Below are 17,745 nucleotides of genomic sequence, written 5' to 3'. Positions count from 1 at the left end.
TCAGTATTCACTGGTTTGAAATGGAATTTGAGAGAGTTGTTTGTGGCCTGCGCTGACGTTGGTGTTGATGGTTCAGGAGTGGGAGCCAGGAGTTTTCTGTGTGACTATTTTATTTTGGAGAGTGTTTATTTTAGATGCTAGAGCATACTGAATGGTAGTGCACCATTCCTTGTTTACATTGACTAGGTGAGGAGGGGGATGGGCGTTTCTAATTCTCTAAGGATGGAGAATAGTTCTTTACTATTGGAAGTGGCATTAGTAATACGTAGGTTGGGGGAGTTGGCTTTCTGGGTGAATACTTCCGCTTTATAGGTTTTATAAATATCCTGAAGTTGTGTTTTGGAATCGTCGGTGGCGCTTTTTCTGTAGTGATTTTCTAGAGCTCTTTTTCTTCTTCTGAGTTTAATGAGGTTCTCATTGAACCATGTGTTGCTGTGTTTAATCTTGGAGCGCTTAAGTTGGAGCGGTGCTATGTCATCTATAGCAGTTTTAGGGCAGCTGTGGTAGTGTAGTGAGATGTCGGCAGGGTTGGCCTGGTCTATGGGGTGAGCATAGAGTAATTTGTCTAGTACGGGAGATAGGTTGTCACTATTGAGTTTCTGGTATTTCTTGCTAGTATAGGAGCAGTTGGTGTAGTGGGAGGTGAGAGTTCTTTGGATAGGATAATATTGAATCCGATAAGGAAGTGATCTGTCCATGAGATCTCTATGATCTTTTCTAGTAAAATAGTGGTGTTCAATGTGAGGATCCAGTCTAGGATTCGGCATTTTGAGTGGGTTGGACCGTTGATGGTTGGGAGAATTGCATTTCGAGGAATGCATTGTGTAAGGCAGTGACCTTGAGGTCGGACGGGTCATTGAACCCTAGGTTAAGGTCTGCTAGGAGGATGAATTTAGTATTAGGTTTGAGAGCAGGGGAGATGAGAAGAGGAAGTTCTGTAACTGGACTACTGGCAGAGCTGGGGGCTCTATAAAGTATTAGGAAGTTAATGGTGGCTTTAGGGTCAGTTGCTAGTTTGAGAGGTAGGAGTTCATATCCTGGTAAGGTTTCGGTATTGCATTCTCTAAACTGTAGAGAGGATTTTGAGATGATGGCTACTCCGCCACCTGGGGTCTCTTGCCGGTCGGCTCCAATAATAGTGTAGTCAGTTGGTATGACAATGGCGAGTAGTGGTCCTGAAGCTGTGTGTAGCAAGTCTCTGTTAATACTAGGAAGTCAACATTGAATTTGAGGATGAGATCATGTATGTCAATGGCATGTGCTCCTAGTGATCTTACATTGAGTAGTGCACCTTTTAGTGGTGGTGTGTTTATGTAGGTAGTAGAGGTTTGTGTAGTGGGTTTTGGGGGGTGTTCCCGTGGTGTGTGTGTGTGTAACAGGATTGTGTCTAACAACTTGTTTGCTATTGGCTTTTGCGGGCGTTGGTGTGCTGTGATTCAAGGTTTTGATTGTGCTGGTTGGATGTTGAGTGTCTGTGGCGTTAGGATGATGTGCAGTATTATGTTTGAGGGTAGTACGGCTAGCGAGTCTTATTTTTCTCATAGGACCTAGTATGGGCCTCGTGCATGTAGGAAGTCTGTGTGTCCTGGAGGAGAGCCTTCAAGTGGCATTGTGTGCCTGTGATAGGCACACAAATCCATCTACCACTCTTTCATCTGCTCCCTCTGCCTTCTCTCACTTCACAACTCCCTCTCCTCTTCTCTTAACTCTTTAGGATGGCTCCCATTTCACTCCCAGCTCAAATTCAACTTCCTCTGCCTACTTTTCAAAGCCCTCTATTGTCTTGCCCCTCCCTACCTATCCTCCCTTCTTAATTCCAATTCTCCTTCTCGTTCTCTCTGCTCTGCAGATAATTTCCTTCTCTCTTCTCCTCCTTCACCCTGTGCCCCTTCCCGCTTCCGCTCCTTCCAACTTCTCGCTCCTTTCCACTGGAACCACCTTCCTCTCCCCATCCGCTCTATTACCTCCTTCCCTAAAATCCTATCTCTTCCACTCACCCCATTAGCTTCTTTTTCTTTCTTTTCTCCATTGAAGCCACCTCCACCTTCACCTTCACCTCCTACCTCCCCTTTCTCGCCCTGGTCCCTCTCCATTTGCAATTAACCTCATAAATAATGTAAATTGTTCCTTGTAATGTTTTCTGGTTTAGATTTAATGTCATGTATTGCATGTTGTATTTCCTTGTTCCTCATGTAAAGCGCCTTGGATTAAAGCGCTATATAAATTTAAATAAATACAAAATACAAATAGGAGTGGCAGTGGGTGCTGTTTGCGTGGTAATGGTATGAATGCTGGAGTGTTGGGTAAAAATGGGGTGGGACATGGTAATGGGTGGTGTCTGTGGCAGTATATGCGCGCAAAGCCTAAGCCTAGTTGGATGAAGTTACCTCTAGAACATATGGTGGACTCTGTGGCATGGGTGGTCTTTCCTATGGAGGTGGTGGGTGTACAGGGGTCTGAGGCTGCAGTGGGTTTACTGGGATGGTGGGGTTGCTGTTGGGCATTCATTATGGATAATAGTAGTATTATCGGCCAGCCTGGCGCTGCAGCTGCTCGCTTGCGCAGTCTAATATACATTTGTCAAGTATTGTTTTGGAGCGTTTCTGAGCAATCTGGGCTAGTGGGCTAGTTCAATTGATAAGAGCGAAAGGCTATATGAAATGGTCAAAAGTAGGCTAATTCACTTGGCAAGCAGGCAATGTTCTAGATTGAAATGGTTAAAAGTAGGCTAATTCAATTGGCAGGCAGGCAGTAGGCTAGATCAATTGGTCAATTGTAAGCTAATTCAAATGGCAAGCAGGCAATAGGCTAGAGCAAAAAGGTTAATAGTGGGCTAGATCTATTGGTGAGCAGCAGGCTGGATCAGTTGATCGACAATGGGCTAGTTCACATGGTATGTGCCGGTATAAAATATAAATATAACATTATAGTAGGCTAGAACCATGGTAGGCATTAGGCTGGTCTACGATCATGTCATTATGTGAATGAGCTGTAATAAATCTCAAACTAAAAGCCCAGATTATTTGAAGGAGTCTCCCCGGGTCAATATGCAGGGAAATAGACTAATATGGTGTACCCTGAATATTGACTGTTTCAATGGGGCACTTAAGATGAGGGAGTTGTATGGTGAGGAGTTACTACCATCTTGTAATTGGGACATAGGTCGGTTGTTGAAGGTATTTTGGGCGGAGTGGGCTAGTTGCCCGATTACTCACTCTAGGGGCGATTAGCCTGAGGCCCCTTATGATTCAGTTTTAGTTGTCAAACTGAGAGGAGTCAGGACTGTTTTGCGGCAGAAAAAACATGATATTGTGAGTGTATTTGAGATTGTGAAAGCACAAACAAATAATATAAAAAATCAGTACAAAGGCTGGCTGAGGGCATATAAAGCCAGTTGTCTGTCTGCCAGATGGCAATCTATTAATATCTGGATTAAAAAGCACAATACAAAGAAGTCCTTTACAGACCACCGCAGGACCACTTCGACTCAGAATTCATTGCTCAGCTTTTCCGCTCCACTACTCTCTGGGTTCACTTTTATTGCCTCAAACAATGTACCTTTCACTGAGACTTTCGAGTGGGCTACTCCTTTTCGCCAGACCACTCTGTTACCTAGTATCGCTGATTCCACAACTGCCTATCTTAAAATGAATTCACAGGTCTGCCTTTTGTTGCGTCCCATCCACACGCGTGCAGCCTTCACATGCAATATATTGTTGCAAACCTCAATCTTTCTTAGCACACACCGGTCTCCCAGGTCGTTTGCCAACTCACCGGCTGTGAGCAGTTTTTTGTTGCTTTTTCGATTTCCAATTCACGAATCACGGTTAGCACCACAGGCTTGGCCTCGCCTCCCCAATGTCGTTCACCCAGGAGGGCTGCTGGCGTCCTTGAAACACAATGTAGTCTTCTATATATATAGAAACACACTGAAGTCCTTAATGTTGGGAACTGGCCTTTTCCATGTGTCTTTTCACAGCCTTGTGGAGGCAACAACCTCTTATAAGGAACTCTTTTTTTTTCTTCGAACCACTGCTCTCGTCCCTTTATCTGTCGCTGGCTCCAGTAGGTTCGCCTTTACCCCAGAAGTTCTATTCATACTCCTGTTCCACCTTGCTCAGAGCGTGTCTCTAGATTCCGCCTTTTATCCGTGTGAGGAGAGCTAATTGGAATCAGGTATATACACTTGAAGTCAAGTGCCTGACTTTGCCTGATCCGATTAGCGGGACATGTCCAGTACGATGTATAAGAGTATTGTTACTCTCAGTCGCCCTCTTCCTCGGCCCAGTGTGTGTGCAGAAAGGGAGGGGGGAGTTGGGACATCATATTCTAAAAAATAGAGGGGTTGGATGTACAAAAAAGGGGGAAATAGCACGTCTCACCATCGGCTGCTTCACCCCCACTCCCTGAAGACCACTCACCCAGGTGATCCTCCCACAATGGTCCACCCCCAGGGTCTGGATCCAAAGGTGATGGCTGTGCCCTGGCCATCTGAGAGAGAGAGATCCGTGCGGACTAGCGGTAGAGACACCCTCTGGTTTCTCACAGTAGCACACCAATTTAAGAACCAGGGTCCACATGCAGCCACACCCTCATTTGGTTCCTGTGACACATGTTCAAACAGGGGGCCCTTGTACACGATTTCCGAAACATTCAATGACTTGTTGATGGAAAATAAGAAATCCATTGATGAGGAGGGCATTCTACCATCTAGTAGCATGCCAATGACTGAGCTCATAATCACTTTAAAGAGCATATTATCTACCTGTAAAATTCTTTCTGATTGATGTTCTTCATCTATGATATTGGTATCCCTCCTTATCTTTGCAACATACACTTACTTTGTTATACATTCACTTCGCCAGACTTTATTCACCCACTAGTCCCCGGGGATCTGTCATCCAGGTGGCTTTTGGATCCAGTTCCTGGGGTTGACCAGAGCGGGAGGATCACCTGGATGAGGGGTCTTTGTGAAGTTGGATCCTGGATGGTGAGACACATACCCCCTTCCCTGTAAGACCTTTACCTCATGATATTTAGGAACGTAACCTCCCCTTTTACAACACAAGCACTTTCTCACATACAACCCGCTATGAGAGAAAATGGACTAACACCTGAGCTGTATACCTGACATGTACCAATACAATGGTCAGGCAATTACTGACCATCACACACACCTGACTTCCATTACACTTCCCCCCACATGGATAAAAGGCGGAGCACGAGAGCACACTTTGAGTGAGGCAAAGCAAATGAGGAAACAGCAGTTCCAAGATGGCAGTTTAACAAGAGGAGAAAGATGGCAAAACAGAAGAGGTCACTAGGAGGGAAGTTCCCTTGACCTTTTCGATAAGGAACCGTTAGTTTCACGAAGCCTCGAGAATAAAAAGCGTAAGACCAGGAAACCAGGATGAGGAATCCTGCATTGTGTGTCAGAGGTACCCAGGGTCCTCCTGTGTAGATAATCAAAGCAGGGAGAATCGCCAGCTGCCCTTAGCTCCAACAACAAAGCAGCCTCTGTGAAATCAACACAGCCAGTGAGATGGGGGGACCGATACAAGACCGGTCTATGTTGAAGCCAAGGTTGCAAGCGACAACATGTATGGCGAGTGCTGGAACGAGCATTGTATGAAACACGTGTGATAAAAATTTGCGAGTAAAGTTGAACTGCAGATGATTGATTGAACTTTGAAAGCAAAATATGATACCTGTGACAGAGTGGTCCGCCACTGCGTGTGTGCTCAATTGAAGGTCTCTGTAAGGTATCCCGCTGAGAGTTGACAAAAGTGAAAGAGTGGCAAAGGATTGTGAATCAAAGTGGTCCTGCGACAGGTCAAGCCAAATCCCGCACACAATCGAAAGTCTTCGATTTTGATACAGTAAAGATTTGTGTTACAATAGATACATTAGTCAGAGCCGGGTAGAGGGAGACTGATTAAAGATTTTGTGTCAAAGCAGATATGAGCCCGGCGGAGGGGGATCCAGGGTGAACAGTGAATCACCAAAGAAAATTGTGTATATGTGAAATACAAAAAGGAAAGGAACTTTGTTTGTTGCATCAGGCCCTCTGAAAGAAGAGACTTTGAATGGCAAAGAAACCTTGACACAGAAGGCCATGATGTTGAAATTCTGAACTGCACCATTGTGCTAGAGAGGCCAAAGACTGTGCTAAGCTCTAGTGTGCCACCTTGTCCCGTGCTGAAAACCTGTGGAAGGGAAGCCAACGGCTTGAATATCCGGACATATTATTTCTTGAACACTTTTCTTTTGCCTAACATTGTTTCCCACACTCTTTGTAATTAGAGGTAAGGATTGGCAATAGGTTTACTAGTATAGGTCCTTTTTATTTTGACAAGACACCACTAGGACTGCATCATTATTATTTGATGGTCGTAGCATGTTCCCCTCTTTACATTTAGGATTAGATAGGTGTTTTTCAAACCCAACTGAAGTTCCATAAACACCCTTGAACTGTGGTCACTCGTGTCTTTCTTACTGTTGATACCATGCCTTCCTTATATTTGTCATGCCTTTACTTTGTCTGCACCTTCACCTTGTGAAGATGGTAATTCATGTGTTTAGGGATAGCATAAGGTTAGGTTTGGGGTCGAGGGGCAGCAGGGGATATGAATATGGGTTAGAAAAGAAGGGGGGGTTCAGTAAATGCTGGCAAAGTAAAGACATACACCCATGATATTCTATTGCCAGCACAACTGATCTTTGGAAACATTTCTACCATCAGGCGGCACAGCTCAAATGGTGTGTCGCACAACACCTCTATGAGCCAGAGTCACTGTAAAGTGAGGCGCCACGCCCTGCAACATCAGTTCCACCCCATCTTTCCTAGCATTCTGACACAGAGGGACAGCGGAACCAAAGGTGTACAACCTATCCACCAAGTGTGGCAGGACGGGAGGGAGATGAGAAATCTGTGGGAGAAACATCCACCAGAAAGAACATTACAGAGAGGCAAGTAATTTGTTCTTCTAATGTATTCCTTCCTTCCATTGATTCCTCATCTATGATGGACTCCCATATCTGGAGGAGAGCAAGGACACCACCTGTAACAGAAAACGCTGGAGGACCGCTTTAACAAAATGACTGTCATGCCCTGATTGGAAATTCAAGCAGCAATGTTTGGCGAACGTGTGCAGCGAGGTCCATGCAGCCACCTGGTAAAATGTCCAGAACAGGTACCTTCCCAGCACGCAGAGGTGGCAGCGATTCACCTGGCTGAATGAGCTCCAGACCCTCAGGCAGATCCTTACTAGCCAGATCACAGCATTATGAGATTCAGAGGATGATCCACCTTGACAGTGTCTTTTTCGTTACATCCCTGGAAGCACGAGTATAATCCACAAAAAGCTGGTTATATTTCCAGTCGTCCCTTGTCCAAGAGATGTTGTAGCTGAGGGCATGCACCGGTCTAGTTGATGGAACAGCTATTCTGCTTTGGAAGGATAAGTCAGATAAAATACACTGGTAGATGAATCTCAGGAGAGAGACGAATATCTGAGATCACCTTCAGAAGGAAAGACAGCCTCACTCTCAGTGTTACCTTTGCTTTGGAAAACACAAATAGGGAGTTTTAATAGACAATGCCTGGCGCTCACTCGCCCGTCTCGCAGACGTGATGGCAACCCGGAAAATAACTAATGCTGGGTTACCGGATAAAACATGAATGTAGTAGCTCAAACTGAGTGCGCATAAGATTGGTTAATGATAAATTCAAATCCCACGTCGGAACCACAAATTGGTGTGGTGGAACCCTGTAAACATTGAATAATAATGTGAATAGGGAAGAAATAGCCTTGCTCTGGGCCTTTTAAAAATCCAGATAGTGGCCCAACACTTTCACATTTACAGGCCTGTCCTGGCCAAAGATAGCATGAAATTCGAAACAGAGTTTATAAAACAGGATGAAGGGTCTCGGGATCCCTCTCCCGGCTTCAAACTAACATTTTAAACAATCTGCAGGGATAAATGGACTTAGCTTCAGGACTCTGAGTGGAGAAGAGCACATCTAGGTTGTTGTCTGCCATGTCCCACTCCTTGTATCTGAGCCTCTCAGCAACCAAGCAGGCTGCTGACATTCGGTGGAAGGACCAGGCCCTGCGACTGGGAGAGCAGGTCCACCCTCTTCTGAAGGCGCCTGTAACGCTCACCTGGTATCCACGGGGACGTCACTCAGCCTGTTCTGACCTCTTACGACCTTGAACCCTTCCCTGGAGTCTACTCGACTGGAGACTGGGCCTGAAACACAGGATTGGTAGAGTTTTACTCCATATTGTCTCTGTGTGCTTGAAAACCTTCTTCCCCGGGGTCCAACGCTTCCCTTTGATCCACAGCTCACCTTGTTTACTTGGAAAGTGTGCTCTGCGTCCTGCTTTCAGCGCAGGGGCGCGTTGATTGATGCGGGCTCGTTGCTGCCTAGTTACATCACTGGCAAGAGTCCGACAGGTAAGTATAATGAGTCTTTTGAACAGTTCTCTAACTTCGTTCCTTTCCTTCCTTAGATGACGGCCGGCGTCCGGGGATGGCGACGTGCTGCAGAGATGAGTAGCACTAAAGGTGAGTGAGAGCGTGATGCGCGATGCGACCCTTTCGTATTTGTATTGAACCGAGTTCTTTTTCTGTGTCTTTTAGGTGCCGCGATGTTTTCAGCATGGATGCCGGTTATGAAGAAGAAATGCGGTGAGTAAGCGCGGTATGCGGTGCTAACCGCATATCGCGGTTTCCACGCTAACCTGGAGTGTCTTTTCCCTCTTGCAGATGGATGAGAAGTTCCGGAGACAGAGTTCCCCAGAGTGGCTGGGATTCAGGTAAGCGTTTGAAGCTCGTACAGTCTTTAAAAAATAAGCGAAGATTTGCTGAATGCTTACTAATGCCTTTTTTCTGTTCTTTTCCCTTTTCCTTAGGAAGCGACGTGCTGGGATGGGAATGACTCCGCCGAAGATGCCCGCAGAACAGAAGAAGCGATGAATGATGGGCAGAAGCGCCTAACGGTGTTCTTGTTCTTGCAGGAGCTGAGCGCAGAAGAAAGATGCAGGCCTACTGGAGCCCGATCCGAACACGGTGAGTGTCACGCTGCAAGTGCAGAAAACACAAAGCATGTTTCTCAGCCTGGGCGTGGCTTAAATAGTCTTTGGGTATCCCAGGTGTCTCTGGGCTGAACCACACCCAAAAGACTAGACTGCACATGCAGTTCTGGGAACCGAATTATGTGGGGGCATCCATCTTGTCCCCATCAATGCACTAGAAGTCCAACCCCCAATGTTATCCTATGGGAGTGAGTGAATCTGGTGCCACAAGCACCAAGTCTGACTCTAAGTGGGTCTTTGGAGGGATGGAGAGGCCCCCAAGGGCCATGTAGGTGATCGTGGCCTGGCTCCAGCCTGACATCTTGGTGGGCTGGGGACATGAGGGGCATGAATCATGACAGCGCCAGCGAGGGCAGATGGACATGTCCAGCAACTCTGCATACTATGTTCTCCGAGACCAGTGCGAAGAAATTATGATCAACAAGGACCTGAACATTGTTGTCCTGCTGAAAACTATAGGAATGACAGGGATCAGTGGAATGCATGGTGGAAGTTGAAAATTCAGTCGACCTTCAACAAGTCTACCAGAGCTCCCTGCATAGGAAATTCACTGGAGCAGAACAACTCACACTTGCTGTTCACACTGGTAGCAGGTAGCAAAGAGGTCAACCTGAGGAGTTACCCAGTGGGGTAAGGCACCTCCAGAACTTTCTGGCAGAGCTCCCACTCATGGGAGGCCAAAGCGAGTCTGCTCAAGGCATCCACTGTGGTTCTTTTTTCCAGCAAGGTGAGCCACTGTCAGAACCATGTTGTTCTCCAGAGCCCAGAACCACAGTCACATTGCTTCTCTCCATAGTGGCAAGGGACCCATTTCACCTTGCATGTTGAGGTAGTGCATGGCCACTGTATTGTCCGTCAGAATCAGCACAGTCTTGTTTTCCATAGAGGGAAAGAAGGCAACCAGATCCAGCGTGATTGCCCTTAACACCAGCAAGTTGAAGTGGTGGCAGCTGAGACTCCTGGGAAGAAAATAGACAGCTCACGGTCAGCACCGACAGATGTGTGCCAATTAATACTTTTTTAAATTTGAAAAAACATTTTAATTGGTTATTTATAATTAGGTTTCTAAGCGCAGACCCGGGGATCGAACCTGTGTTGCTACGTGTCGTCTTGCTTCCAAGGTAACCACGTTGCCCTTGAGCTACATTCACTAGACTAATGCTTCAGTCTCGGGACTGATGCTTCAGAGATGCTTTGGTGACCATCGTTACCTGAGAACCGGGTTGTCGAAGCAACAACCCTTTTAACAGGTTCCATCACAGAGACCACCATACAAGGTCACAAGAAACATGACAATAACTGCAGAAGATCCGATAATGTTCCATTGAAACTGAGACCATTGGCAACAAAGGAGCCGCTGAAGCGATCTCATGCGCAACCAGGCATCAAACTACCAGAACGTGGGAGGCCATGTCACCCAGCAAGCGCAGACAGAATGAGGCAGGAACTTGTTCTTAGGATTGGAGATACTATTGTAACAAGGGGGTATCTTAATAACACGTTTCTGAGATTATTTATGCTCTATCATTTCATCATCCTTTTGTGATATATCAAAAATGCCTCCCTATCATCTGGCATTTGAGGACATAGATGTTTGACACACTGCCCTCGTGCGGACATGCTCTGCCCAAGTGCATGTCCAAGACTGCTCAGATGAACTGGAGGGACTGGGACTGCAAAACTGGAGACTTTTTGAATTTCAGGGGAAAGCCCAAGCTGTGCAATAGGATGCATATGCAGAACAGATATGCAGACACCAGGTCTGGAGGCTGAGCTTGGATGATCCAGTTGGCCAGGTAGAGAAAGACATGAATGCCTTCTCTCCTAAGGCTAGCTGCCACCACTTACAGCAGATTTGGGAAAGCACTGGTTTCTGAAGAAAACCGAATGGCAGGACTTAACTGGTAATGATGTTGGTATACAACAAATCTCAGGTAACTCCTGTGCTTCACATGAATCGGCAGAGGGAAGTAGGCATCCTGAAGATTCAGTGACACCATCCAGTCCTGCTGGTCGACGGCTTGGATGATCTGAGCTAGAAATTGTCCTTGCACAAGTACAGAATCAGAGGCCTACAATCCAGAATGGGACGCAAGCCCCCATACTCCTTCGGAACCAGCATCTTCCCGAACATGAAACCTGTTTGATCACAATCTTCACCAGAAGTTGGCAGATCTCCTCTAAAAGTAGGGGATAAAGAAGGGATGAGAGGAGGGTGGACTTGAGGGCGTTGAATTAAAGGAAGACAGTAATGCTGTGGAACAACCTGTAAGGCACAAGTGTTGGACGTGGTGTGGAACCAATCCAAGCGGAACTGGAAAATTCTCCCTCCAACTGGCAACCTGTGGAGGAAGTTCCTCTCACAGAGGCTTTGCACCTGGGATTTCTCAGGGCACTGTGGTGTAAGCAATACTGCCATTTTGATCACCTCTACCTCTTCGTGCTCATCCCTCCCGCTGGTTGTGATGAAACAGATCGCCCAGGCCCTCCTTACATATGTCGCAGCAGCCATTAATATCTCCTGCCAGTCCGGTCGGGTGCCTCAAGAGTTGAAGATTGCCAGAGTGATTCCTCTCTTGAAGAAACCATCCTTTGACCCTTCCCTTCTGTCTAATTTCCGTCCTACTTCTCTTCTCCCGTTTTTCACGAAGCTTCTAGAATGACTGGTGTCACCCTTACTTTCTACATTTCTTGAATCTTCAGGTCTACTTGACTCAGCTCAATCGGGTTTCCCACCGGGTAGAGGCACAGAGTGTGTTCTGGTTGCTGTCCAGGATGACATGGCCAGGCTGGTTGACGCAGGTAGAATGGGTGCCCTGATTTTGTTAGACCTGTCAGCGGCTTTCGACACGGTTGACCACCCCATCCTGCTGTCCCGCCTTGCCCAGATGGGATTATCTGGGCAGGTACTAGCCTGGATCACCTCATTTCTGGTGGATCGTACCCAGCCCCTCGCGATGCCTCCTTTTTTCTCTGCCCCCTGTAACCTCAGATGTGGAGTGCCACAAGGCTCCTCCCTGTCTCCAATTCTTTTTAACATCTACATTTGGGCCCTTGTGTGTCTCATCAGCTCCTTCGGCGTCAGATGCTACTCATATGCGGACGACACTCAGATCCTGATCCGATTAGATTTTGATCAGGCTGAGATGTCGTCATGCTTGCATGGGTGCCTGGCGGCCGTGGGAGGGTGGATGAAACACAACTGGCTCAAGTTGAATGGAGACAAGACTGAGGTGATGGGTTGCCCCCCTGATCCTTCTCTCTGGTTCCCCCTCCCCACTCTGGTGGACAAGGTGAAACACCTAGGGGTAGTACTGTGTGCATCCTTGTCTATGGACAAACAGGTTAAAGTCGTGTGCCAATCTGGCCACTTCCAACTAAAAACACTTTAAAAAGTGCTCCCCTTGATACCAGCCCCCATTCGTCCTCCTGTGGTGGCGACCATGGTGATCTCTCGACTAGATTATTTTAACTCCCTTTACCTGGCGCAACCAAAGGGTTTGATCTATCGGCTGCAAAGACTTCAAAATCTGGCTGCCCGTATTGCTACTGGCTCGCCATATCGAGCCCATATATCACCGGTTCTCCGAACCCTGCACTGGCTCCCATTGATGCAGCAAGTTAATTTTAAAGCTCTCTGTATCGTTTACCGCGCTCTTCATGGCCAAGGTGCAGAATATTTCCAAGCCAAATTTCCGCCCTACGTTCTTCGCCGGACATTGCGCTCTCCCTCTGCTGATTTATTAATGGTCCCTACATTCAAGCACGCCCAGATTGGAGGACGTGCTTTCTCTGTTGCAGCAGCACAGCTATTGAATGAACTTCCAGTGGCTAGAAAAAAAATCCCTAACTACTTGGCCTTTAGAAAGGCCATTAAAACTCTCTTATTTTAGACTTTTTGGCTTGGCTTTCTGGCCGTGATTTTCTCACTTCAGCGCCATGATACCTTTGGGTGACCGCGTGCTTTATAAATATGCATAACATAACATAACATATAGACCCCCAGGGTACAATAGATGCTTTGCAGAATCCCTTAGTGTTTCCTTAGCAGACATCTTGGTGTCCCACCCCCTCCTCACAATATTAGGGGACTTCAATATCTTGTTCGATATCCCACACACCATGACACAATCCCTAGTGGACAACATGGAACCCCATTACATGGACCACAACTAGTCTCAGGCACTACCCACTCTGCAGGCCACACCCTTGACGCAATCTTCAGCTCACCGGATCTCATCACTACACTGTCACCTCGCACACTCATCTAGACAGACCACTAAGCCATCCTCTTCAATCTCTAAAAGGTAGAGCCTCCTTCTCCTCTGGTAGCTCCGGGGCCACCTACCCCTCTCCAGTCTCTGGAAGAAAGTCAAAGTAACTCCCGACAGGGTAGATTCCTTACTTGTCTCTTTGACCACCACACTGCTACTTACAGGCCAAATCTCCATCCGACCACTTTGACATCTGGCTCTTGGAATCACTCAGCCAACTCACCCCAGTTAGTTCCTTCTCTAGCAGACAAGGCCTCTCTCTCCCAGATGGTTCACCTTAACCATCAAAATTCTCAAATCCCAGAACCACATCCTAGAACACACATGCCTTCTTTCTCCTCACCTCCCCCACCAACAGCACACAGAGTGCCACAAGGTGCCTCTCTCTCCTCCCTCTGCTCTTTAACCTCTACCCGAGTCCCCTCATCACACTTATTAGATCCTACGGCCTTTCTTGCTATAACTATGCAGACATCAATATAAATAACCTTCAAAATCCCTAAGGGCCCAAACACCACCTCCCCTGATCTCGCATCATGTCTCTCAGAAATCGAACACTGGATGACTGCCAACCACCTCCTTCTCAACCCAGGAAAAACCAAAATCATGCTCTGCGGGAAGAACTCCCATTTCTCCCCAATCCATCCTAGAGCTGCTCTCTCTAGGCCCACCCCCCTTCACCTCCAACACAGGAAAAAACCTCAGATGCATTATGGACGTGGACCTGACTATCACATTGCACCAATTCCATGATGCTACCTACACATGCACATTCGCCACCGTATCGTTCCCTATCTGACCTTCCCACACAGAGACAACCCGATCGTTGTTATCCTTTCTCACTTATACTATGCCAACACACTATATCTGTGGGCCCCAGCATCACAGCTAAGAAAACCCCAACAGGTTCAAAACACTGCTGTGATGCTCCTCCTAGCCCTAGGCCCTAGAGAATACATCACACTGGCCCTCAGGGTCCTTCATTGGCTGCCGATCGGACGACGATCCACCTTCAAAGCAATGCGCATCGCCCACCAAGCCCTTGCCAAAACACAGGACAAGAATATCCGCAGCATAAACGTACATGCTACAGGCCTATCAGAAACCTCAGATCAGGCGCATCACTCCTTGCCATCTCAGCGGCAAACTCAACGAGGATAGGGGGGTCCTCTTTCTCAGTCCAAGCACCACCATCTGGAACTTGAGGCTCACAAAACCTTGCTCTTCCCCTCAGCTTACTCACAGATCTAGGCCATTTCCAGGGTGAACTATTACCCACTCTGACAGGAATGCAGGGGCTTCTGAGGAATCAAAAGGGCGGGACATAGCCCCCCATGAAATGCATCTCAGTCAGGCCTTTAATAAGCTCTACAAGACCACATCTATCTAGGTGTCAGCCCTGCTTCGCTGGAATGTTAAGCACTCCATAAGAACAGAACATAGCTGCATCCCACCCAGGGGAACGGCCCACGTACCCCCATAAACCTGCAACAAACCCACCCAAACACACATCACCACCTCCAACAGGCTACCGCTGAGTACCCATAAAACAATGTGGTCCAGTTCTTCACATACTCAGTCTCCTTGACTCTCCCACTCCCCTGAGATTCTATCACGGCATCCATCCTCTTATCTGATACCTATGGGCTGCTATTAGGAATCTAGCCACTTCCAGTTTACCTTTGTGCTGGATAAAAATGCACACACATTTTATAAATCCTTCCTTCACATCACGCACCACTGACTATGGTCCTCCGAAAGGCGTTCAACCCCACAGCTCTTTGAGGCCATACCAATGGCAGTAGGTCCTATACAAATGCCATATAACATAACAAATATGTGACCCATTTTTGAAATAAAAGGTCCCATAGGAAGAGGAGCATATTCAAGTGTTGGCCCATGCTTATGACGCCGAAGTAGAGGCCAGTGTCAGCGCTGAGGTCTCAACGCCTAAAGGTGAAGCCTGTCGGTGCCGGGATGGGTCTCTGCCAACAGCAGGTAGGGTCTGGCCCATAAACACACAGTCTCTGTCTCTTGAGGGGTCCCTGACGGCTTTTAGATGCACGGTGGGCCTTGATGGTACTGTCAGTGCCTTTGCTAAGATGTCAAGGCATTTTTAGCCTGACAGCTTCTCATTCCTTCGAGTTTGAGGATTGGGTTGGAAATGGTACCTGTGGAGCTGCCTCTGCGGAGATCTTAGATAAGTGACTCCTCTTCTTCAAAGAGGAAGCAGAATGGTTGCAGGGAGGAACTGCTAGGTGAGTGCGACATCTTACGGTGCTGCTGCGTCTTTGTTTTACAGACAGGGGATTTTTCTCCTGATTGACGCTCTGCCTCTGCACCCTGCGATATTAACCAAAATCATTTTGTTACAACATTTTCCTCATGGAAAAGGGTAAAAGTTTTGCTGTCTGCTCTGGAAGGGCCATGTGTTGGCACGATCCACAATCCTGGGTGCTGTGATCTTTCCCTAGGCAGTATAAACAAATTCAATGGAGTTAGGATACCAATATTTATCGCATGCAATCCGTACATGGCTTGAAGCACTAGGTCTTTGTGGGGATGAACATGTCATCTAAACATTTATTTTTTAACAAAGAACTTGTTATTGAAGTAGTGCACGGAACAAAGGAAATTAGGGCATGGGGTGCAGCACCTCAAAATATACTGGCCACAATGCCATGTCCAGTGCAGGGTACATATAGGCATAAGCCAGAGTCGGCATGGAGCTCAGCTGTGCTGCAAATATTATAGATGAGGAATCTGTAGGAGACACAGGTTTGACTTCAGGGCTTATTAACAATTAGCTACTCAAGGTTTATGGCAAACCAAACTTTACTGCTTTATCAAAGTTCACAGCTTTCGTCTGAATGCATACTTTTCTTGAATATCAATACTTTATAAAGATTATGGACAACACACAGGAAAAACCAACTCTGCTTGAAAAAAGATAAGGAGGCACAAAGCTTATACGTGAGAACATAATACCTTTTTCTGGGTCCTGCAGTAGCCCTTCTCTACAATTATTTATTTGTCGGATTATATCGCGTCAGAGCCCACAGGCATCAGGACGCAGAAGAAAAGAAGAAACTGAGGCAGTAGCTAGGGTCAATTGCCAGAAGAGATTTATTCAAAGAGGAGAAACATCCAAAGGAAACAGTAAGATTTGCCTTATGGGCCCGGATCAAGACATTTTTATTAAAATAAATCTAGTTCTATTTTTGCCTGTGACCCAGACAAAAAAAAAATACATAATACTCTAGTGATTTTTCCGAAATCGCTACGTAACGTAGTTAACGAAGAGTTTGATTATAAAAGTGGTCTTGATAGAAATAATTTTAAAAAAACACCTGAAGAAGCTGGAATTCTAAAAATAAATAAAAGGTAATGCTTTAAATACTGGATTCAGGGCATTCTGGATAAGGCTATCATTGAGAGTGTTGCATAGGATGACTAGCAAAAGACATTTTCACAGCAATGTGGAATTTATCTTTGCACATTTATGGGTAATTGAACGACTTCCTGGTTTATCTGGTAGTAAAGCCCCACACTCTTTCCTATTCCGCACTTACTCTCCCTCCTAATTTTCCCATTATTAGGAGGATCCAGGGTGTATTGGTGGGTTAAACCAAATTGTTTTGTTAAGTTCAATTGTTCTCCAGTTTTACAGATATGTTTAATAATGTTAGTTACAGCTTCTCTATCATTTACATTTCTGCAATTATGTAAAATCTACTAATAAAAATATATATAAAAACCTAATGAAAAAGCATGCTAATAGGGCAAAGTGGACCAGGACATTTTGAGACTGGTAGCAAGGTATGGTTCGAGTCAACCATACTGCAATGATTTCATTCAATCTTCTATGAAACAGGCAGCAAGCCCAAACGGAAGATAAGACGGTGCTGAGCGCAGAATGAATGCTAGAAATATGATTCCTGAAAATATGACTATTACTGCCACTGTAAACCAGATTCACCAACAAAGTCCAGTCTTTCAGTCTTTAAGAACGAAACCAAAGGCTTTGTAGTTCATGGGTAGAATTTAAAAGAACCCTCCATGTACCTCTGTTATGTCTCCAACTGCATAAATGTGCGGGACGGACGTTGCTTCGAGGGAATCCACGATTATCTTCCCAGACTGGGTATTCAATTTGACTCCAACCTTCTCCAAATTCAAAGACGTTGTTTCTGGGGCCCGGCCTGTAAGGCAAAAGACAAATAAGAAAAAACAAGATTACCAACCCCAAAAGATGGCTGTGACAAAATAACTAATGCTCGGCACGAGTGCAGGTTTGATAATTGGCTAAATGGCACTCTTCGCCCCAAGCTACTAAACCACCAGTGATCCCAATCAAAGTTGCAATAGGC

At 46.3% G+C, this 17,745-nt stretch overlaps 1 protein-coding gene across 1 annotated transcript in view; it reads right to left on the bottom strand.

The window, feature by feature from the left end:
- The window catches only part of TXNRD2 (thioredoxin reductase 2), a 1,379,521-nt gene that overhangs the window by 344,211 nt on the left and 1,017,565 nt on the right, over nucleotides 1-17,745 (bottom strand). The window contains exon 12 of the mRNA XM_069620040.1: nucleotides 17,441-17,577. Within this exon, the coding sequence (XP_069476141.1) occupies nucleotides 17,441-17,577 (137 nt within the window). The remainder of the gene's footprint in view (nucleotides 1-17,440; nucleotides 17,578-17,745) is intronic.

The sequence above is a fragment of the Ambystoma mexicanum genome, chromosome 10 (assembly GCF_040938575.1).
Source record: "Ambystoma mexicanum isolate Mex_15411 chromosome 10, UKY_AmexF1_1, whole genome shotgun sequence".
NCBI classification, from domain to species: Eukaryota; Metazoa; Chordata; class Amphibia; order Caudata; family Ambystomatidae; genus Ambystoma; species Ambystoma mexicanum.
Note: the sequence above shows the minus strand (reverse complement) of the source record. Positions and strands in the feature narration are given on the sequence as shown.